Raw genomic sequence first — 19,222 nt, forward strand, 5'->3', positions numbered from 1 at the left:
TGACTCTGGGCAGCCCGGTCTAGTGGTTGGCAACCCTGCACATAGCAGGGGGGTTGAAACTCGATGATCATTGTGGTCCTTTTCAACCCAGGCCATTCTATGATTTTACGTGGACCTGGCCAGGAGCTCTGGGGAGCCAGGGAGGGGAAGAATGTGCCCCACACGGCCCCATTAAGAGCTCTGCCCTTCTCTTATCGCGTCTTCCCCACACAGCAGCAGCCTGCACCGTCCTTATCACATCCTCCTCTCCCACTGCCGCACCACACGCTGCCTGTCGCCCGTTCTTAGGGAAGCGGAAGGGTTTATTAACCGAGAAATCGCACTACTGAGCAGATACAATTCACTTTTAATGAACACATCGAAATAAGCAAATTCCGAAGCAGCTGGGGAAACCACGACCGCACCAACAACCCCTCTCCCCTCCTCGCCACGCCCCACCAGACTGCGCGCATGCGCCCACCCGCAGCTCTGTTGGGAGGCGGAGCCCGCCATTTCCGGTAGGGCCGCCGAGCGGTCCCGGCCCCGCCATGGAGAAGCTGCGGCGGGTGCTGAGCGGGCAGGACGACGAAGAGCAGGGGCTGACGGCTCAGGTACCGCCTCGCGGAGATCTCCTCGTATCGCCCGCACTGGCGGTGTGGGCCTCTTAGCTGCCTGCTGAACCGGGGCCCTGCCCTGCCCGAGAGGCCCGGGGCCCGCTGGGCTGTGCTTGCGCCAGGAGTGGGCCGTGGGGCGCTGCTCGGCCCCCGCTGAGTGCGCGGTTGTGGGGTGCGGGAGGCCGAGCGGCGGGGGAGTGCGGGCGGCCGGAGAGGCTTGTTGGGCCCGGCCCTGCTCGGGGGAGGGCTCTGGCGCAGCGGGTGGTCTGGACTTCGTTGGTTTTGTTTTCTGTGTCTTGCTTTGAAATTAACGAGGTCTCCCCTTCCTGCGTGTACCGACTCTCCTACGAATTTGTGGAAGCGAAAAATGTGTTCTCTGGACACGTAGTTCTCTGTATGGTGTGCTGAAGTTCTTTTTTTGCCCCGTCCTACTGAAGTACCGCTTATTGTTTTTATTTCCTCCCCCTCCTCAGTTATTTCCCTGCTGGGTATAGGCGTCTGACGCTTCTGAGATTTCACTTCAGTCTGAGTGCTGCTCGGCTCATAAAGATCTGCTTACCCATTTGTGCAGCCAGCTCTCTTTCAGCTGGTGCGACTGCAGGTCTGAGCACCCCACGTCATGATCTTGGTTCCCTGTGCTGCAGGATACGGCACCATGACATAAGAAGCTGGAAAGCAAAGCAGCCTCAGCCTGAGCTTTGGTGAACCAGAACAGCTGCAGTATAGTTGGTATCCATGGCACAGTATTAGTTCCAACAGCTCAGTGCTGACATGATTCTTTATGTGAAGTTGGTGCTGGTCTGTAAGGTGCGTGAGCTTGGCCTCCTTGCCACAGTGAAGTGGCTGAATTGCTGCATCCTCAACATGATCCTGGAAGCAGTGCAGCATTTGTACCCCTCCATGCCTAAGCTAGCTGCTCCTGTCTGGGATGTTTCACCTTCAGGTGAAACAACTGTCCATCTCACAACTGTCCAAGTACTTACTCCTGTTAGCATTAAGTTCAGTGCCTAGAGAATTATTTAGTCTGCCATCCCTAGGCAGATGAGACACAGTGAGACACAAATGATGACAGAGAGAATTCTCCTTAATGCTGCGGTGTTTGTTTCAAGGTAACAATCTAAACAGCTGAGTATTTAATAATTTGGTATTTCAGGTGTTGTCAGCAGAAACTGAGCTAAGAACTTCATTTGTTAAACGTCAGTAAAACCTTTCAGTGTTTAGATGGCATTTCTGGAGCTGAGGCATGCATTTGATTAAACACAATGACCCTCTCTTAGGGGGAGTTGGTAGTTGTGTAATAGCAATCACATGGCTTGTGTTCATGGATATCCCTGTGTTCTCATTCTTGATCTTTGCAGAACGATAACCATGAGGTCGGCAGTAATTCCTGTTAAAGGAAGTCAAAGTAAAGTACATAGCGAGACAATTGTCTGGTGATTCAATGAGAGCTCTGTGCCCTTTCTTAACTCTTCAGATAACCAACTGTTGTCTTGCTGCAGTTTGATCAACAGTCTTAGGGAAAAAAAGAAAGGGGGGGAGGGGTTGCAAAAAAAATCTGTAATAAATTGTAACTATACAAGTGTAATGATGATTTCAGTGCAGCCTTGTGCTGTTTAGTTTAGTTTTTCAATGCCAAAACAATGTAAGAAGGTGCTTTTGACACACTGGCTTGTCTTCTGGCTCCGTGTAATTTCCCAGTGGTTTTCAATTGTGACAGCTGCTTAAAGCATTCAACAAGATTTCAGCATGGAGGAATAGACTGGATATTTCTTATTTTGCTCTGAGGATTTGATAGAAATACATAGGAGGAAAGATGAAAATGTATCTCAGTGCATAACATTTTTGAAGTAAGCTAAAGAATTCAATCTTGCAAAGACATCTGTGTGAAACTGTGTTTTATCCATTAGTGGCCTATTTGTGGATTTCTTAACAAGGAGAAAAGATGTGATTTTGAATTTCTGGAATCCTTCTTAAGATCAGAAGAAAAAGAAAATGTGGGCTTTTCCTTGCCCACATATAAGACCAGTGAGAAAGATCAGTGATGTATGAGGGGGGCTTAAGCAGATGAGTAAAGCCTCAATAAAGGCTTTTGATCCAAGGCAGCCTTGGAGGTTATCATTCATGCGATTTATTGGATGTCCATAGTGAGTACCTGTCACCAAAAACACTGCTTTCTGTTGTTGGCAGCTTGTGTAGTGTGCTGCTGCAAGACTATTCCTATTCCCTGTGGTTCAGGAAGTCTGTTCTGGATTCCTGTTTCCACCCTGGGTTTCCTTTGGTTTTTTCTTTGCTATATATATCATTTTTTGGAGTGACCTTTTGCATAAAAATCTTTGCTGCTTGCCCAAGAGTTTTACCTTAAAGCTTAGCTGTAGAAAGTGAGGGCTTCTACTTCTTGGTTTCTGGTTGTGTTTTGTCTTGTTTCTTTTTCCTGTTTAGAAATGAACTGAAGAGCAGTATAGCAAACTGAGTATGTTTTACGGGAACTCCCTTACCCCCATCAACTCATAGTTCTCCTTAGGAATTTTTCCCCAGATATAGAATTTGCATAGAAATTTTGTCAGTCTTATTTTGTCAGTCTTTTAAGTAACAGCCTCTGCTAAGGCAAATATTTTAGTGAGTAGTGCCAAGTCTTGTTATTTGAAATCCAGGATTACCTCTACACTTAGGTCAGACTTGTTTCTTCCCCCCCCCCCCCCCCCCCCCCCCCCCCCCCAGAGTCCTAATCTTGCCTTCATTAGGTCATTTCTGATCAGGAGTGGAAAGAACTGTTTCTGCATGTTGTGCAGGTGTGATTAGTTGCATATAGATGTGATATGTACATATAGACGTGACTGAAAACAGGCTGCCTGTTTTGAATGTGTGCCTTCCCTTGTATGCTGCCAGCTCTTCCTGCCCTTCTCACCTTTGTAAGCATTCAGGAATATGACTGTCAAAAATGGTTTTAAATACCAAACCATCTTTCAGTTACCGTTTTTTGTCTTTCTTTAATGCGTACGTAAGGATAAAAAGGTGGACCTAACAAGGTAAGCTGCATCTTCTGACCTTTGGGAAGTTCTGTCTTAACTACTGAGCACAGAAAAGAAACAAAATGGAGAGCTATATGTATACTGTCTTCCAGCAATATGTCTGTTCGGTCAGTATGCAAATGTAAAAGCTGTATTTTTCAGTATTGTACAGTAAACATTCAAAGCATTTGACTTGATTAAATAAGGTTCTGAGTAGGAAGTAGTCCAAACTGTTCTCTGTTGACACGTGTTCAGGGACTGATTCGTTGCAGCGTGAGCATGTATGTGCTTCCTTTTGATTCAGTTAAATGTGGATTCTTTATTCGTACAGAAATCCTTCTAAGTAGTAACCAAGTCTCATTCTGAGAAGGTTCTAAAGAGTGGGAGAAACATCTCCATCATGGTCTGAGGAAGCCCGAACTGTTGTTTGTTTTCTTAAGAATGTTTGATTGGAAATATCTGCAGAGCAGATGACAAGAAACAAGTGGGGAAGTTTGCTTGTGTCACTTGAACAAAAAGGAAAGTTAGATTTATAGCCATCTTATGTAAGATGAAGCACCAGTTTGTTTAATAAACCAGTTAAGCGTGGAGAGTATGCTTAACTTCACTGACCTGGTACAGTGTGGATGGACAAGTGAGCTGAGTAGGCCTTAACAAGCCGGCACTGCTCAAAGGGGCTGTTCTGCCAGCTCTGTGGTCCTCCCTCTTTCCCCATATCAGGAAGCTTCGCTGTTCTCCTGACATCTTGCTGAGCTGGTTTGGCTCATTACTCTTGCATAGACTGAGTCAGAAAATAAAAGGAGCGCCAGTTCTCTTCCAGCTTCACAAGTTGTGTTGACTAGCTCAGCTCATCAGGTGCTGAGATCACTCTGGGGAAATGGGAAGCAAAATTACCCCTTTCAGCAATTCACTGTCTGGTGAGACAAGCTGGGTTAATATATCTACGCCTTCACCCTGTAAGGGACAGTAACCAAGGAGGAATTGTGATGCTTGCAAAGGATCGTTGCATTCATAAGGACAGTGGATTCCATCTAGCAGGAGAAAAGAGTGGTATCATCATAGGAGGATTCAGCGCTGAACAAATAGTTCTGTTCTGCTTTGGTACAATTGTGAGAATTTTCAGTTGTAATTACCTGGGGAGGGGAAGGTCTCTGAAAATGGAGAAGTTGTTGGATATGCCTTCATAGGTTCTGTCTTTTTGGTGTGTGTTTCCGAATTGTAAACATAGTTTTTAAACTGGGAAATAACGTGCAAGCATCTGTATTTAAACAAGGTGAAATAATTGGTTTGAGCTGATATATTTTTTGAAATTAAGTACTTTGCTAGTAATGAAAAAATGTCCTTAAGACCGTTCAAAGCTGTTTTTGTAATATCCATTGTTTTCCTCTCCTCCTATCAAGGTTCTTGATGCCTCAACACTTAGCTTTGGTACACGAGTCAAGTGGTTCGCCATATGTTTCATTGCTGGCGTTGCATGTTCTATTCTTGTAAGTAATTGTTTTTTACTCTACACTTTATTAAATATTCTATGGTAGAACATCATGTGCTCAAAGAATGTTTGGATGTTGTGTTGAGGGACATGGTTTAATGAGAACCATTGGTGATGGGTGAATGGTTGGACTGGATGATCCTGTGGGTCTTTTCCAACCTTAGCGATTCTATGATTCTATGATCACTGATATTCGTACATCATATGTGATTGTATTTACTTGATCCTGAATCCTAAATTTTTTATCCATAAACTTAATGGACTGTAAAATGTGTTAGTAGCACGTAGGGGCTGCTCATCTGTAAATTGTATTTCTGACCATCTTTCTTACAGTCTCAGCAAAGAATGTTTTTATTGTAGGGTAATAAAATTTCTTACTAAGAGGCATAAACACGGACAAAATATACTGTATTTCTTACTTAGATGTGTATGGTGTGCTAAAAAGAGGTTTTTGCTGTTTAATTTATACCCATTCTATTTTTAGATATGTGCTCTTTTCATGAACGGGGAAAAGGAGGGGGAAGCTTGAGAGGTTTTTAAAGGCTGAAGAAACCACAGGCACAGCTTGTCAGACCTACACATCAGTAGGTGATGACTGTGTAACATGCTTTAAGCTTTGGTTAACCCCAAAGTGGTTGGGCACTTGGATCCTTGTAGGTAGTTCTTGTAGGTCCCTTCCAACTGAACTATTCTGTTCTTTCACTTACTGTAAATAAATAAAAATAAATAAAAATTAAAATTGAGGAGACTTGGTAGTTACAGGAGAAAGCAGCTGTGAAGGAGCAGTGTGTTGTGGCATTTAGCCATAGTGACTTGCTGCATTCTCCTGCAGGTGCAAAATCTGCCAGCTGCGTGTTGAGGCTGGTCCTGGGAGCTCAGGGTTAGGTTGGAAACCCTATCTCTTTAGGGGTTAAGAACTGGTTGGTTGACTGCTCCCTGCTGTTTCCCTCACAAGAAATATTGAACTAACATGCTTGCTGCCAGGTTTGTGCTCTGGTATCTATTTCTGTACAGGTTAACATTCTTTTTTGCTGCTGTGTTTTTGGGTTTTTTTTTAAGTATTTAATCTTTGTGCCTATTCTGTATAATGTGGCATGAAACTGTGAAACCACAGATCAAAGGCCTTAAGACTTTGCTCAAGTTTCTCTTCCGGATATCTTGCTAAATAAGAAAGACTGAAGACTTGAGTGGTGTGTTTATGGACCTCGGTATCTTGATTAGTTTAGAAGCATCTCCTTAGCTGAGCTTTGCCAGGTGGAGCTGAGAACCCTTCTCAGTTCTCAGACCTTTGCTGCAGTGCTAAGGAGGCCCTCTAAGAAACACTGAAGCCATCCCATACAGGCCTGTATCTGACCTCCTAGATTTCATGTGTATAAAGCCTGGTAGATACGTTATGTCCTATGTTTGTGTAACGGGCTTCCTGACAAAACTGAAAGTGTCATAAAGAGAATGTAAAAGATAGAAATGAATGCTAGGAACTGTGTAAGTAAACATAGCCTGGTTGTAAAATTGTTGCAAAAGGGATTACATCAATACATTATTTTGCCAGTAGGTGGCAATGGAAGCATGCTGAGTATTGTCTGCAGGACTGAGAGCATTGGAATGTGCTGGTGTGTGTTAAATGGAGCTCTTGTAATCTCTGAAAATCTTTGACATTTTATAGTCTATAATTAACAAATTGAATTAATTAACTACAAACATTTACTTTTTTTTTCTAAGGGAACAGCATTGTTATGGCTCCCAAAGGGAATCAAACTTTTTGCAGTGTTTTACACCCTGGGAAACATCGCTGCATTGGCCAGGTATGATTTCTTAATTATTATTATTAGGAAAACACCCTCCTTTTCATCTACATTTCTCTTTACTCTGCAATGATATGTATTTAATGTATATAAACAACATTGTTTTCATACTGGAATATTAATAAAAATCTTAGTTTTGAAAGTATTATAAGCAGAGAATGTCAGTTATCCCTTTTTTCTTGTTCCAGCAAAATGTCTTACATGATTGCTTTGTGGATGCATCACAATTGCTATCTGAAGGGTGAATAACAAATTGCTGGCTGGGTGTTTGAGGATATTTACAACTTCAATCATTGTGAGGTACCCCAGTTTCAGGGACAGTTGGTAGCCTGCTCCACTGTGTGAGTGGGTAAAAAGTTTGTAGAGATTGTGGTAGCAGTGGTAATGGGAGGACGGTTGGACTCGATCATCTTGTAGGTCCTTTCCAACCTGGTGATTCTATGGACATGTTGTTGCTACAGGAGACTTTACTTTTAACAGGTGTTACTTTCATGAGTCAAGGAAAACTTTAAATAACAAGAGGCTTAAAATTCCTCCTTTTGACTTTGGGGTCAAGCAGAATCTGAAAATCTTTCACAGTGTATGTAGTTTGTGCTTGGTTCTTTGCAGTAATCCCATGTGGCAGTTAGTCTTAAGAAATTTGTAGAGGGACTTCATAGGATTTAAGACAATTTTCTGTTCTTTCATTGTTTGAAAGACACATAAGAAACAATGTAATTAGTGTCAATAATGAGTCAGTTAAAGTATTCTGTTTGGTTGTCCTCCTCCTCCTGTCTTGGCATAGTTAAAGCACAGCTGTGGGACTTAAAATGAGTGGATGCTGGTCTTACTTTCATGGACTCTGTGGCTGCCATGTAACTCCTGAGTCAAGGCATTCTTAATCTGCTGAATGTGACCAATGTGACATTAATATTAGAGTAGTGTGGTGTTGTACTGCTTCTCAACTAACTTGCTGGAGGGTAAAGTTATTTATACTGGAATTGTCTCTATGTAATTACTCCATCTTATATTAAAACAAGACAAAATTACTACTGCTGGGGTAGGCAAAACTGTGTCTTCCCTTTTTTCTTCCTTACTTTTGTTGTTTGCTATTTTTCACTCTTTAACTGGTATCCTGAGTGTGTTTTCACTGCTTCAGTCTTAATTCTCTGTGAACTAAGAAGAAAGCTTCTACAGGCTGGTATTTATTTTCAGCATTTCCCTAAAATAACCTGAACTGCAGCTAAAATAGGAAGTAAAAAGAAGCCCTCTACCCTTTCAGTAATTCTGTTTGATGTAAACAGCAGGCAGCTGTGCTCTAAATGAAAATGAAACCCCAGCTTGATGAGATTTAAACTTTTTCAGGTTGATTTGCATCTCTGGATTAAAATAAAAAATGAAGCTACCAGCTTAAGTAAATAGTCCTTTCTGGCCTGTTTTTACTGTATTATCTATCAATATACATGGAAGCAATAGTATGTATTTGATTTTTCCCTGGGCTGATGAGTAGTTCTCCTGTAGAATGTGTTGTGTCTAAGAAATAACATATGTAAGTGGAAGACCTTGGGATTTTATTTTTTCTTGGCCTTCCTGCACCCTGTGGATTCTCTTACCTTTCTGGAGATGTTCTTGCTGTGATATCTGTCCTTCAGTGCTTAAATCTTCATTTAATTTTAGGGCGAAGATACGATATTCTGAGAAGTTAGTTTGGAATGAAGAGAATTTGCAATATTTATTCCTATTGAATTGAGAAATATTACTTTTTTTTTCCATTTAACATGGGCTTTCGGGAGGGAGCTCACCAATTGTTCCACTTCATGTAAATAAGTATTACCTGGAAGGGGAGTTAAACGCAGGGGTCTCTTTCTCTAGTAAAACATTCAGACCACCACCTAACTATAGGGATCCTCGTTCTAGTTAAATATTTTCTACAAAACCGAGTGGCTTCAACAAGAGAGAAGGAAGAGACTCATCTCAAAATAAATATTTGTAGCCAGGTAATTATTCCTATAATTGTGAATTTTTGGTTCACATTACATTTCTTTGGATAAACAGATAAAGCTGAGAGCTGGTTATAGATTTCATAGAGTCATGGAATGATTTGGGGTGGAAGGGATCACCCATTTAAGATCACCCATTTCCAACCCCCCTGCTACAGGCAGGGACACCTCCCACTAGACCAGGTTGCTCAAAGCCCCATCCAGCCTGGCCTTGAATGCTTCCAGTGAGGGGGCATCCACAACCTTACTGGGCAACCTGTTCCAATGTCTCACCGCCCTCACAGTAAATAATTTCTTCCTCATTTCTAGTCTAAACCTACCCTTTTCCAGTTTAAAACCATTTCCCCTCATCCTGTTGCTACCTGCCTTTATAAAAAGTCCGTCCCCAGCTTTCCTGTAGGCTCCCTTCAGGTACTGGAAGGGCTGCTGGTAAAGGTCCCCTGGTGCCTTCTCTTCTTCAGATTGAAAAGCCCCAGCTCTCTCAGCCCGTCCTTGTAGGAGAGGTGCTCCAGCCCTCTGATCATCTTTGTGGCCCTCCTCTGGACCCGCCCCAATGACTCCATGTCCTTCTTGTGTTGAGGGTCCCAGAACTGGATGCATTTCATTCTCACTTCAAGTTCAGGAAGGAAAGTTGGAGATTCAATGCAAACTATTGATTTTTTTCTTCTTTTTATATTTTTGCTTGCTAAGTTTAAGCAAAAAAATTTAGAGCTTTTCTGTAATCCTGAATGTAGCTGTTTGCGTGCTGCCTGGGTGATAAGCCTGGCTTTTAAAAGAGGAGTTTTCTACAGAAGTTTGGTCTTTGAATTCTGTGCATTCTTTTGGCAAGTCTGTTCTTAAAATGGCCTCAAAATCAGCTTCAAATTGACAACCCTCTGCTAGGTGTGGTGATGAGTGTGGAAAGAATTTCATAGCCAAGGGTGATTTAATATGTGAGCTTTTTCCAGGACTGGTGAGTTCATGGTCTGCTTCACCTTTCATCCTAGCAGGTGTCTGTTGATAAACACTGAAATGCCTTTCATAGCTTCATAGTCATCTGACTGTTGTCTTTTGCAAAGATGTATTTGAATGTCTTACTGTTAGTTTTTTCTTTTACCCTCCCATTAGTACGTGTTTCCTGATGGGGCCTCTGAAGCAACTGAAGACGATGTTTGAGCCCAAAAGATTAATTGCTACAGTCGTGATGCTGGTAAATAAAAATACTTTTTTTTTTCCTTTATCTCCTCTATGTTCTTTTGCTAAAAAGGTTTTGAGGCTCTGTGAAAGGGAGGATATTTCTGAATCCACATTTTGTTTGTACTGAGAAATTATAGTCAAGCTGTGTCAGTGATCACCAAGTCTAGCTGGGAAGTTGTTTGTTGGCTGCAACTCTCTATATAGCTCAGTGGTTCAGTGCTTTCAAAGATGGAAAAAAATTATTCTGTCAAAGTCAAGAAAACCACATTTCTATCCTCACAGTTCTCTTTTGGTTCCTTTACTTCCATTAAGCAGCATTTCCTCTTCCAGGAGGATGGGGAAAAGCAAGACCCAGCCCTTAAGTTAAGGATAGGGTAAATAGTATTTTTCCTTAAAACCTTGAAAGATTGCATATATAATTTCAAGTACAGATCCCCAGCTGAAAAAGAGTTAAAGAGCTGCAAAATTAGCTTCAATAAATCTTCAGCTTTCTCACTCTGTATGAAGCAGCTGCTCCCTGCTGGCCTCTTCTTCATTACTGTTACAACGTTTAAAAAACAAAAGGGGGGGCGGGGGGTAGAGCTGGGGCACAGGAGGAGCAGAGCCTGTGTTTGCCAAATGCAGTTTAGGAATGGATATTTAGGAGTAGATTGTTTGTTGTGATGCACATACCTGTATTGTCAGATGTTGATACTGTGCGCTGAATTAGTAGAACAATTCTCACTCTTTGGTTGCTTTCGAGCAAGCTTTATCATCTAAGCCCACCACTTAATAGTCCTGCTGTGTATGAGTACATAGACCTGGTCATATTTCTCTCAACTCCTGAAGGCAGTTTCTGCCTCCCTTTCTTCTGAGGCAGGTCCCACACTTTTGGCCTTGGAGCACATTATACTGTGCTTTGGAAAACACTGATGTTTTTGTGAAGTTCAGCGTATAGTCACTGTGTGAGAGCCTTTGACTGTACTTTCATGCATCAATTCTTGAAAATACTGATTGTCCACTGGAAACATTGAGGCAGTATTGTATGTGCTTTGTTGTGTATTTGAATATTAATTCTCTTCTCTTTGTTTTGATCTCTTCACCCCCAAGCTTTTTCTAGTTTTGACTCTGTGTGCTGTTTTCTGGGTAAGTGAGACTTTGTTCCCCTAAAGAACGATATAACTCAGTTATTTTATGGATTGCTTTAAAATTTGGTTTGGTTGTAGAAGAAAGCTTGTATGTGATATTTGAGTTCCTAACTGCAGTTGCATTTGGGTGGGGTATTCAGTCTGTTGGCTACGAATGCATCCTTCCACATACATGTGATGTAGATAAGAACACACAAACCAGAGCACTGGTCTGTTTGCAAATCTTTGGACTAAGAACTGAGAAAAGTAACTGAAAAACATATATATATATAAATATATTTTATAAGTATGTTTAATATATATATACTCTGTCAAAAATAGGTTGTTGTCTTTAGAAACCACAGCATCAGACCATTAAGCAAATGAAGATAAATGAAGGAAGAGGGATGGAACAGATAGACACCATTGAGTGTCCCGACTGTTTTGAAAACACTGTGTTATGTATTACACAGAAATATGTGTAGCTGAAATGAACTCCAAATTGGCAGGCATACAGTGTGAGTGGAAATTGAAGTGTTGCCATTTTGTTAGGTGTTCTCAAAGCTGGAGAAGGTTTTCACTGCGCTGTGCTAATGGAGTGATAGATAAATGAAAGTAGAATCAGTTGTTAGAGTGGGAAGAAAATAATTAAGAGGAGGAAATAAAAAATTTCATCATTGAACTACATTTTTGGCTGCCAGTCTATTGCACTTCTTCATGATACACACCAGTGTGAAATAAACTAACTTTTACAATATTTGTTTTGTTTTGACTTAGTGGAACAAAAAAGGTTTGGCACTGATATTCTGCATATTGCAGTTCTTGGCAATGACCTGGTAAGTTTCACTTCAGTTTCTTCTCTCATGCCCCTAAACCTGCACATTTATAAACCTGTGTGTAGACAGATAGGTAGATATGTACGTGTATGTGCACCCTTCCTGTAATGTGCCCAGATGCTGGCCTCAGTCATGTGTTTTCCTAAGCTAGATTGTGTAAACTCAGCAAAATCTATATGCAGTCATCTTGTCAAAATAGTAATTTTGAATACAATCTGCAATGTGTGGACTTTTTTTTAAGCATTATGAATAGAAAGTGTACACCAAAGCAAATTCTTCTGCCTTTTGTCTGCTGTGAAGGTAACTGTATTTTCGTACATCCTGGTTCCGATGACTCGCTCTCTCTTTTGAGTTCTGAGTTTTAATCTTTGAAGTGAAAAGAAATATAAATCACATTTTTATACTCTGTCCACAACAGTATTTACTGGGTGGTTGTGCGAGGGTCAGTAGAACCAGCAGAACTCTACTGACTGGCCAGATAGATCTGTAGGGCTGGGTCTGGGGCACAGTTAAGTGAACGCCTGCAAGCCTGGCAGAAGGTTTAGAAACGATTTCTTTCTCCATGGAGATGCAACTGAACTTAACTTGATTTCCTTGCCCCGGGTGAATTAGTTGGTACTGAAACTTCGCTGATCCAAAGTGACCGCAGTTCTTTTTTGAACTTGCTCTGAATGAGTAGCATTGTATACTGAACTTTAATCTGAGGAGCAATAACCATTTGTGCAGGATAGAGACCGTATGGTGTTGTGCTGGACCCAGATGAACTCTTGGCTGTAGGCAGAGGGAAGACTGCTGAGTGAAACTGTATTCTACCTGTTTGCAGCAGACAATTCATCATTTGTCAGGCGTCTCAGGACTTGGTCAGCATGGGGATGAGGACAAAGCATAGCCTGTAGGGTTGTGAGAAGCAAGTTTCAGAAGATGATAGAGAGCCAGCTGTTTGAATGTCATAACCACAGCGTATTATTCTTACAGCGTGCATCTGTATGTATAGCTACACAAATGCTGTCCCATGTGTATTTCTGTAGTATTGTATCTTTTCAACGGGGGAAAAAAATGGTCTCTATTGTCTTGAAGGGTATAATTTTCCCTGAAATGTCTCATCCTTTTGAATCTGATGGTGACAGTGAATCTACACACTTGCTTTTAACGTTGAGTTTATGTGCAAGGAAAGTAATAAACTATATGAGAAATGAGGTTAAAACTAACCCAGGAAGTCGTTGGCAGTACATTGGGTTCTTGTCCACTTCTGTTTTCTTTTTTACAAGGAAGCATTAAATTCAGTAGGTAATGTTGTCAAGTTGTAATAGAACAGATTGCTTTCATTAATGCCGGTCTAAAGTAAAGCAGTGGGGCTCTCAGAAAGACAGGAAAACTCTGTAAAATGCTTTTTTTTCTTCTTTATTTTTCAGGTATAGTTTGTCATATATTCCTTATGCAAGGTGAGTGCATAATTCCATTTTAATGGAAAGCTGGTAATGTTTGTTAGAGAGGGAAGAGTCCTTTAATTCCATACGTGGGCACACAGCATCCTTTTCTTTCTCATTTTTAGAAAATGATACAGGTGAGCTCAGAGCATCACTTGATGTGAGCTTGAAATACAAGTGCGTAGTAATTCGCTGTTAAATTTCATTCTAATTTTCAACCTGAAAAGATTTTTGGTTAATTTCTCCAGTTATTTAAAAATGCATTGGTGTCGTAGTCACTTTTCCAGCTCTTAAAGCTAGCTGATGGATCTGAGCCCGCAGGTAAAGGCAAGCAAGCAGAACTTCAGCCACTAGCTCTGCTTCCGAATTTCTCCATCATTTCAGGAGAGACAAAAGCAATTCTTGGTGTTTGTTTTCATTTACTTTTTTGGCAAGCATCCCTCTTTTGTGTATGAAGTGGGAGCACGAGCTAGCCAAATGCACAGCGAAACCACATGCAATTAAACTGAGGAATGGTTTTTTTTCTATCGTGTTTCATGTAAAATGCAGTGTGGTATTTCAGCAGTGCATTTGCAAATGAGTAAGGTGCTTCTAAATCTGTGCGTATTATTTAATGAGGTTTTCTGTAATGAAAGTGGGGAGGAAATAAAACAGCAATTACTATCTATCTCTTTTATCTTCTCAACCTATAGCATTTCTACAGCTTTGCAGGAAAGTCTGTATTACAGATTTCTTTTTAAAGCTTGAGTTTTTCACCCAGTGGGTGGTGGGCAACCTGTTCCAGCGCGTCAAGGAGGCTGTGGATGCCCCATCCCTGGAGGCATTCAAGGCCAGGCTGGATGTGGCTCTGGGCAGCCTGGTCTGCTGGTTGGCAACCCTGCACATAGCAGGGGGGTTGAAACTCGATGGTCATTGTGGTCTTGTTCAGCCCAGGCCATTCTGTGATTTGGTTTAGGGAGAATTAAGCCACATGCATTTTTAAAGACAGTTCATATATTTGATACAATCGCAGTGGGTGAAATGCTTTAACTGATGTTTCACATTGTGGGTTTACTCCTTCTGACATCCCAAGCGTTAGCAGTGAAAAGGAATGGTTTGAATTCTTGTAGTTCCTGTGGCCATGTGGCAGTCCCAGTAGGACCAGCTGCTGCCATCTCAGGAGTGGCTCAGACTCGCAACGTGTGGGCTTTGGTGGCTGCCTGGGTCTGGCTATGGCTCCCAGCCCTGCCCTGCACACCATTCACTGAGCCCTGGTTAAGCCACAAAGTGCTGCACAACAGTTTGTAGCACTGTATGCAGTGCAGGAGTGGTGAGGGCAGAGCTGAGCCCAGGATGGGTGTGAGCCTTTGCTCCGGCTGGTGACGGACGGGTACTAACATCCCATGTCAGTTCAGAGCCTGCATTTGATCAGTGATTATTGCCTTAAATTTGTGGAGTGTTTTTCACTTTCAGTACAATAGGGTTGATGAATATAATTCTATAAGTGAAACCACAAATCCCTTACCTGGCTTTTTTTTTCCCCTCTCTTCAAAGGGATGCTGTGATAAAATGCTTCACATCCTGTCTGGAATAAATAGCAAACAAGGACCGCTGTGTACTTTAAAGCAACTCCTCTGTGGGCTCCCCTCGGAAAGCCGTACTTTTCCACTCCTGCAATTCCCAGTAACAGTTTCGTATTTTCCTCCCGTTTTGCCTTTGGTGGAGGAGGGGGGGGGTTAAATAACTTCTACTAGAAGCAGTTTTCAAAGCACATGGGATAAACTGTTTACCCTGGAGCCTTTGGGCTTTTTAACCAAAAAAAACCCAACAAAGTACGTTTAAACACTTTGCAAAGAGCAGCCTTAAAACTGCCCTGCGTGCAGTAACGCAGCTCGTTCCCCAGTGCAGGCGGGCTGCTGCAGTGCAGGCTGGGCGCCGTGCATCGGGTTTGCATTTGCAGTTGTGTCTGAAACCTGCAGCGCCACTTCTGGTTGCGTCGTGTTCGTTGTGTGCTTCTTCCAAAGACAGCTTTATGGGCATGATAAGGATGGGGTAAAGTAACTGCTGCTTTGAGATTCCTCCACTTGTGTTTTATGGAGAAAGCTTAATGAGAATACGTGGGACTTCTGTTAAAAGCGCGTTGATTTTTATTCAAACTATATTTTCAACTTTTTTTTTTTTACTTGTGAACATAAAAACTGTTTACTAAACAAACTTGTGGATGATGTCTAAATAAATGAGTTGTGAAAGAAATCCGTTTGAAAGGTGCTTAAGCTTTTGTTCTTACTGAGGAATCGGCTACAGAGGGCTGAGCACTTCAGAAGGATCATCCTTTAATAAAGTATGAAAATGAATTGGAGGGGGGGGGTGTTTATGACCGTATCCAATGTAGTTACACCTGCAGGAGTGGGTCCTACTGGCTTTTAGGCAAACTTCTCATTCTTACTTAAATTCCACAAATGAAGGAAAGAAGGGATGTGAAAAGATGTGAGCTGCAGTGCTAGGAAGGGGGGAAATGTCACATAGCATTCAGGGTTCCAGCTCAGCAGCCACCTTGCAGTGCGCTCCTGTTCAATCTCAGCGTCTGTTGCACAAATTAACACCTGTGGGGAAGCTGTACAAGAGGTGGCTGCATGAACTTGCACTTAAATCGCCCACCAAACTGCCCTGGAACTGCTTGGTGACAATAAAGTGCGAGTGAGGCACCGTGTTGTGGCGAAGGGGCAGGGAGCCCCCACACGCTGCTGCAGGCCCTGGGGCCCTTTGGCACCACTCGGTGCACGGGCGGACAGTGGCACAGCCTGCCTGGTGCTGCCTCATGCAAGCCGTGGTGAGTGGTGGGACGCTGAGTGCATCTCTTAGCTTGTGGTGTGCGCTGAAGGTAGTGAGGATGTGCCTGAGCTGGTGGTGGAGGCCAGGGTGGTCCCATCCCACGACGAGTGCTTCAGGGATGGGCGGTTTGTCGCAGAGCTGCTTTCTTTATGTGCACGCTGAGCCCGTGGTGAGCTTCGGTGGTACCTCTTGCTCCTTCGCATCGCGTCTTAGGTTGCAGTATGACAGTTCAGACAGTGCGTTCTCGTTGCGCGACGCGCTTCTGTGCCTGTGAAGGCACAGCGGTGCGGCTCTCGCTCCCCGTGCTTTGCGCGGATGGAACCCGCTGTGGGACCGGACGGCGCCGGTGTGCCCGAGGCTGCGCGGGACCGCTCGGAGAGCGCGGACGATCGGCGCGGGCTGCCGGGGTCTCCGCGCTCCCGAAGAGAGGGGAGGGCCGTCCTCGGGGCGGGCGGAGGGCGGGCCGGGGGCGGGCTGCGAAGGGCCGAGCCGCGGCCGGCGGCGCCCGCCGAGCGCACACGCGCGCCGCCTCCGGCCCGGGCTGCCGGTGGGGCTCCGGCCATGGGGCTGCAGCCGCGGCGCGCGGCGGGGCCCTGCCCGCCGGCGGGGCGGTGCGCGGCGCTGCCCTGGGCCCGCGGCGAGGAGCAGGAGGGGGTGCCCGGCCGCGCCGCCTCCCTGCCGCCCCTCCTGCCGGCCCCCCCCGCCGCCGCCGCCGCCGCCGCCCGGGCGCAGCCTAAGAAGCCGACGGCGGCGGCGGTCCCCAGGAAGGCGGCGCCGAGGCCGGCGGACGAGAAGGCGGCTCGAAAGGCGCGAGGGACGCCGGCGGAGAGGGCCGGCCCCGTCTCCGGCTCCTGGCCCTGTACTTCGCTGCAGCGGCGGCCGCCGGCGGAGCGGGGGGCGCGGCCCCAGCCCGGCGCGCCGCAGCCTCGGGGCCGCTCGGGGGCGCCGGGCGCGGGCGGCCGGTCCTGCGAGAGCCCGGGCGGGGCGGCGGGGGAGCCGCGTTTCGCGCTGAGCCTTCCTCCCGAGGCCGTGCGCCTCCTGCAGCGCCGCAGCACCGAGCGCCAGCGCGCCCAGCCCGGCAGCGGCACCGGCACCGGCGGCGGGACGGCCGCGGCGCGGCGAGGGGCGCGGTCCGGCGGCGACGTGCGCGCCCTGCTGAAGGTATCCCTGCTCAACGACCGGCACCGCTACGACGACGAGGAGTACGAAGAGGAGGAGGCGGCGGCGCCGGGCGCGGCGCCGGACGAGGGGCTGGTGCGGAAATGCACCGAGTGGCTGCGAGGCGTGGAGAGCGCGGCCGGGCGCGAGCGCGGGGACCGGCTGGGCAGCCTGCCGCACCTGGGCGCGCGGTGAGCCGCCTCTCCGGGGCTAACGGGAGGGGCCGCGCCGCCGCCGCCGCCAGCCGGGGACAAAGGAGCGGCGCCGGCTCCCGCCCGGCGCGGAGAGCGGCATCCTCCCGCCGCCGTTTTTAAGGCTTCCCGCTCCTTTGTATGACGCGCGCGACGGTTTTGTACATTTGTACATTTTTATTTATTTGAATAAATGCGGTGATTTCTGTGCTACGACGGCCTCCGTCCCTCCCTGCCGCTGCGCTCCCGGACGCCGCCGCGCACGGAGGTGGGAGCGCGGCGGCCGCTTTGTTGGCGGGGCCGGGGCCGGGCGCGGCCCTCCTCGTTGGCTCGGGCGGCCGCCGCCGCCTCTCGGCATCCGGCGTGGAACGGCGGTGTTGGCTGCGCTGGGTGGACGCTCTGGCAGCCGGTGAGGGAACCGCTCGATGGAATTTCTGAAGCGAAACGAACTACCTGAGTGCCTCGAATTGGAAACGATGGGTTTCACTGAGCTGCGAGTCGTGCGCGCGCAGTGATGGGCGGCTGCGGCGACCCTTCCCTCAAGCAGTGGGTGGTGAACGATAAACGATAGTTGAGCCGCACGAAGAGAGACGGCGTCGCATCTGCGCGGTGTTTCATTTTGATCTGGGTTTGTTCAAACGCTTTTTTTTTCTCTCTTTTTCCTTCTCAAGCCTCGGGAATGTGAGAGGAAATGCTTTAAGAATAACGGAATACATTGGTACGGCCACACTGAAAACGTTACCCACTTAAGGCAGGTGCGAAACCGCTCTGCTCGTAGCCCGGGGGAAACAGCGTGGGGCACGAGGGCGTACGGACAGTGCCTGTCTTTCCACATCGACTTCTCTGTAGCGCCGGCTCCGAAGCACACGCGCCTTTGTGTCTTCTTAACCGAGTGTGCACGTGGTCGCGCTGCATCCGCCAGTTTCCAGCGGCGTCTCCACGCAGCTCTGCCCTAACAATGGCACAGCTCCTGCCAAGCGTGATGTATGCCGGCTGGCTGCTGGGCCGCTTCTTTCCTCGGGTAGAGGCGAGGAGAACAGCAGCTGAGCTGGAGCTGAGCCCCTCTCTCGCGTGGCCGTGGGAATGGGAGCTTATAGAGAGCCCCCCGAGCAAACGCTGAGCGCCGTGGGGCTGCTCCGTGCCCTCGCCAAGTACAGGCAGTGTGCAGGGAGGGTTTCGGGCACCAAAGCATCCAAACCCTTACTGGTGGAGCTGGGAGCTGTACTCCTTTCCTGGCTTTCCCGCTCTCTTTGGGTGGTGAATGACAACCTGTAAGTGCTCTTATCTGAAGCGTCCGTAGGTCTTGTAGGCAGTATCCAGCAGGGCAGAGGAAGTTGTTTTCTTCATAGTAAGTTAATTCTGTTGATTCTGCGTGTAGCTTCCCTCTCTACTGCAGTTAAAACTCATTCGTTCTACCTAAAAACCTTTTGTTCCTTTAAGAAAAAGTGTCAGGGTGCCTGGCACATCCCATGGCAACTCATCCCCGCTTCCCCACCCTGGCACGGGTGGGGAGCACACATGGGGGAGGGTGGTGTGGGCAGCGCCATCCAGGCCTCACGCTGTGCATGTCAGATGTCAGCAGGAGCCTCAGCCTGAGGCTCCCCACTCAGACGCCTTTTAGTGGCTGAGAGGGAGCCGTGAGCAGC

The 19,222-nt window shown here is 46.2% G+C and overlaps 2 protein-coding genes and 1 non-coding gene across 3 annotated transcripts; all 3 read left to right on the forward strand.

Moving 5' to 3' along the window:
• Positions 1–473: 473 nt before the first annotated feature.
• Positions 474–15,648, forward strand: SFT2D1 (SFT2 domain containing 1). Its single transcript, XM_001232142.7, has 8 exons — positions 474–590; positions 5,002–5,088; positions 6,810–6,892; positions 9,979–10,060; positions 11,137–11,172; positions 11,931–11,989; positions 13,402–13,431; positions 14,950–15,648. The coding sequence occupies exons 1-8, from the start codon at positions 528–530 to the stop codon at positions 14,987–14,989; spliced, it is 480 nt and encodes a 159-aa protein (XP_001232143.1). The 5' UTR covers positions 474–527; the 3' UTR covers positions 14,990–15,648.
• Positions 15,117–17,789, forward strand: PRR18 (proline rich 18). Its single transcript, XM_040697495.2, has one exon. It carries the CDS (start codon positions 16,543–16,545, stop codon positions 17,578–17,580), a length of 1,038 nt encoding a protein of 345 aa, XP_040553429.1. The 5' UTR covers positions 15,117–16,542; the 3' UTR covers positions 17,581–17,789.
• Positions 17,790–18,567: 778 nt separating this feature from the next.
• Positions 18,568–18,626, forward strand: MIR1767 (microRNA 1767). Its single transcript, NR_035268.1, has one exon. It is a non-coding gene; the product is annotated as a microRNA 1767 (primary transcript).
• The last annotated feature ends 596 nt before the right edge of the window (positions 18,627–19,222 follow it).

Source organism: Gallus gallus, chromosome 3 (genome assembly GCF_016699485.2).
Source record: "Gallus gallus isolate bGalGal1 chromosome 3, bGalGal1.mat.broiler.GRCg7b, whole genome shotgun sequence".
Classification (NCBI taxonomy): domain Eukaryota; kingdom Metazoa; phylum Chordata; class Aves; order Galliformes; family Phasianidae; genus Gallus; species Gallus gallus.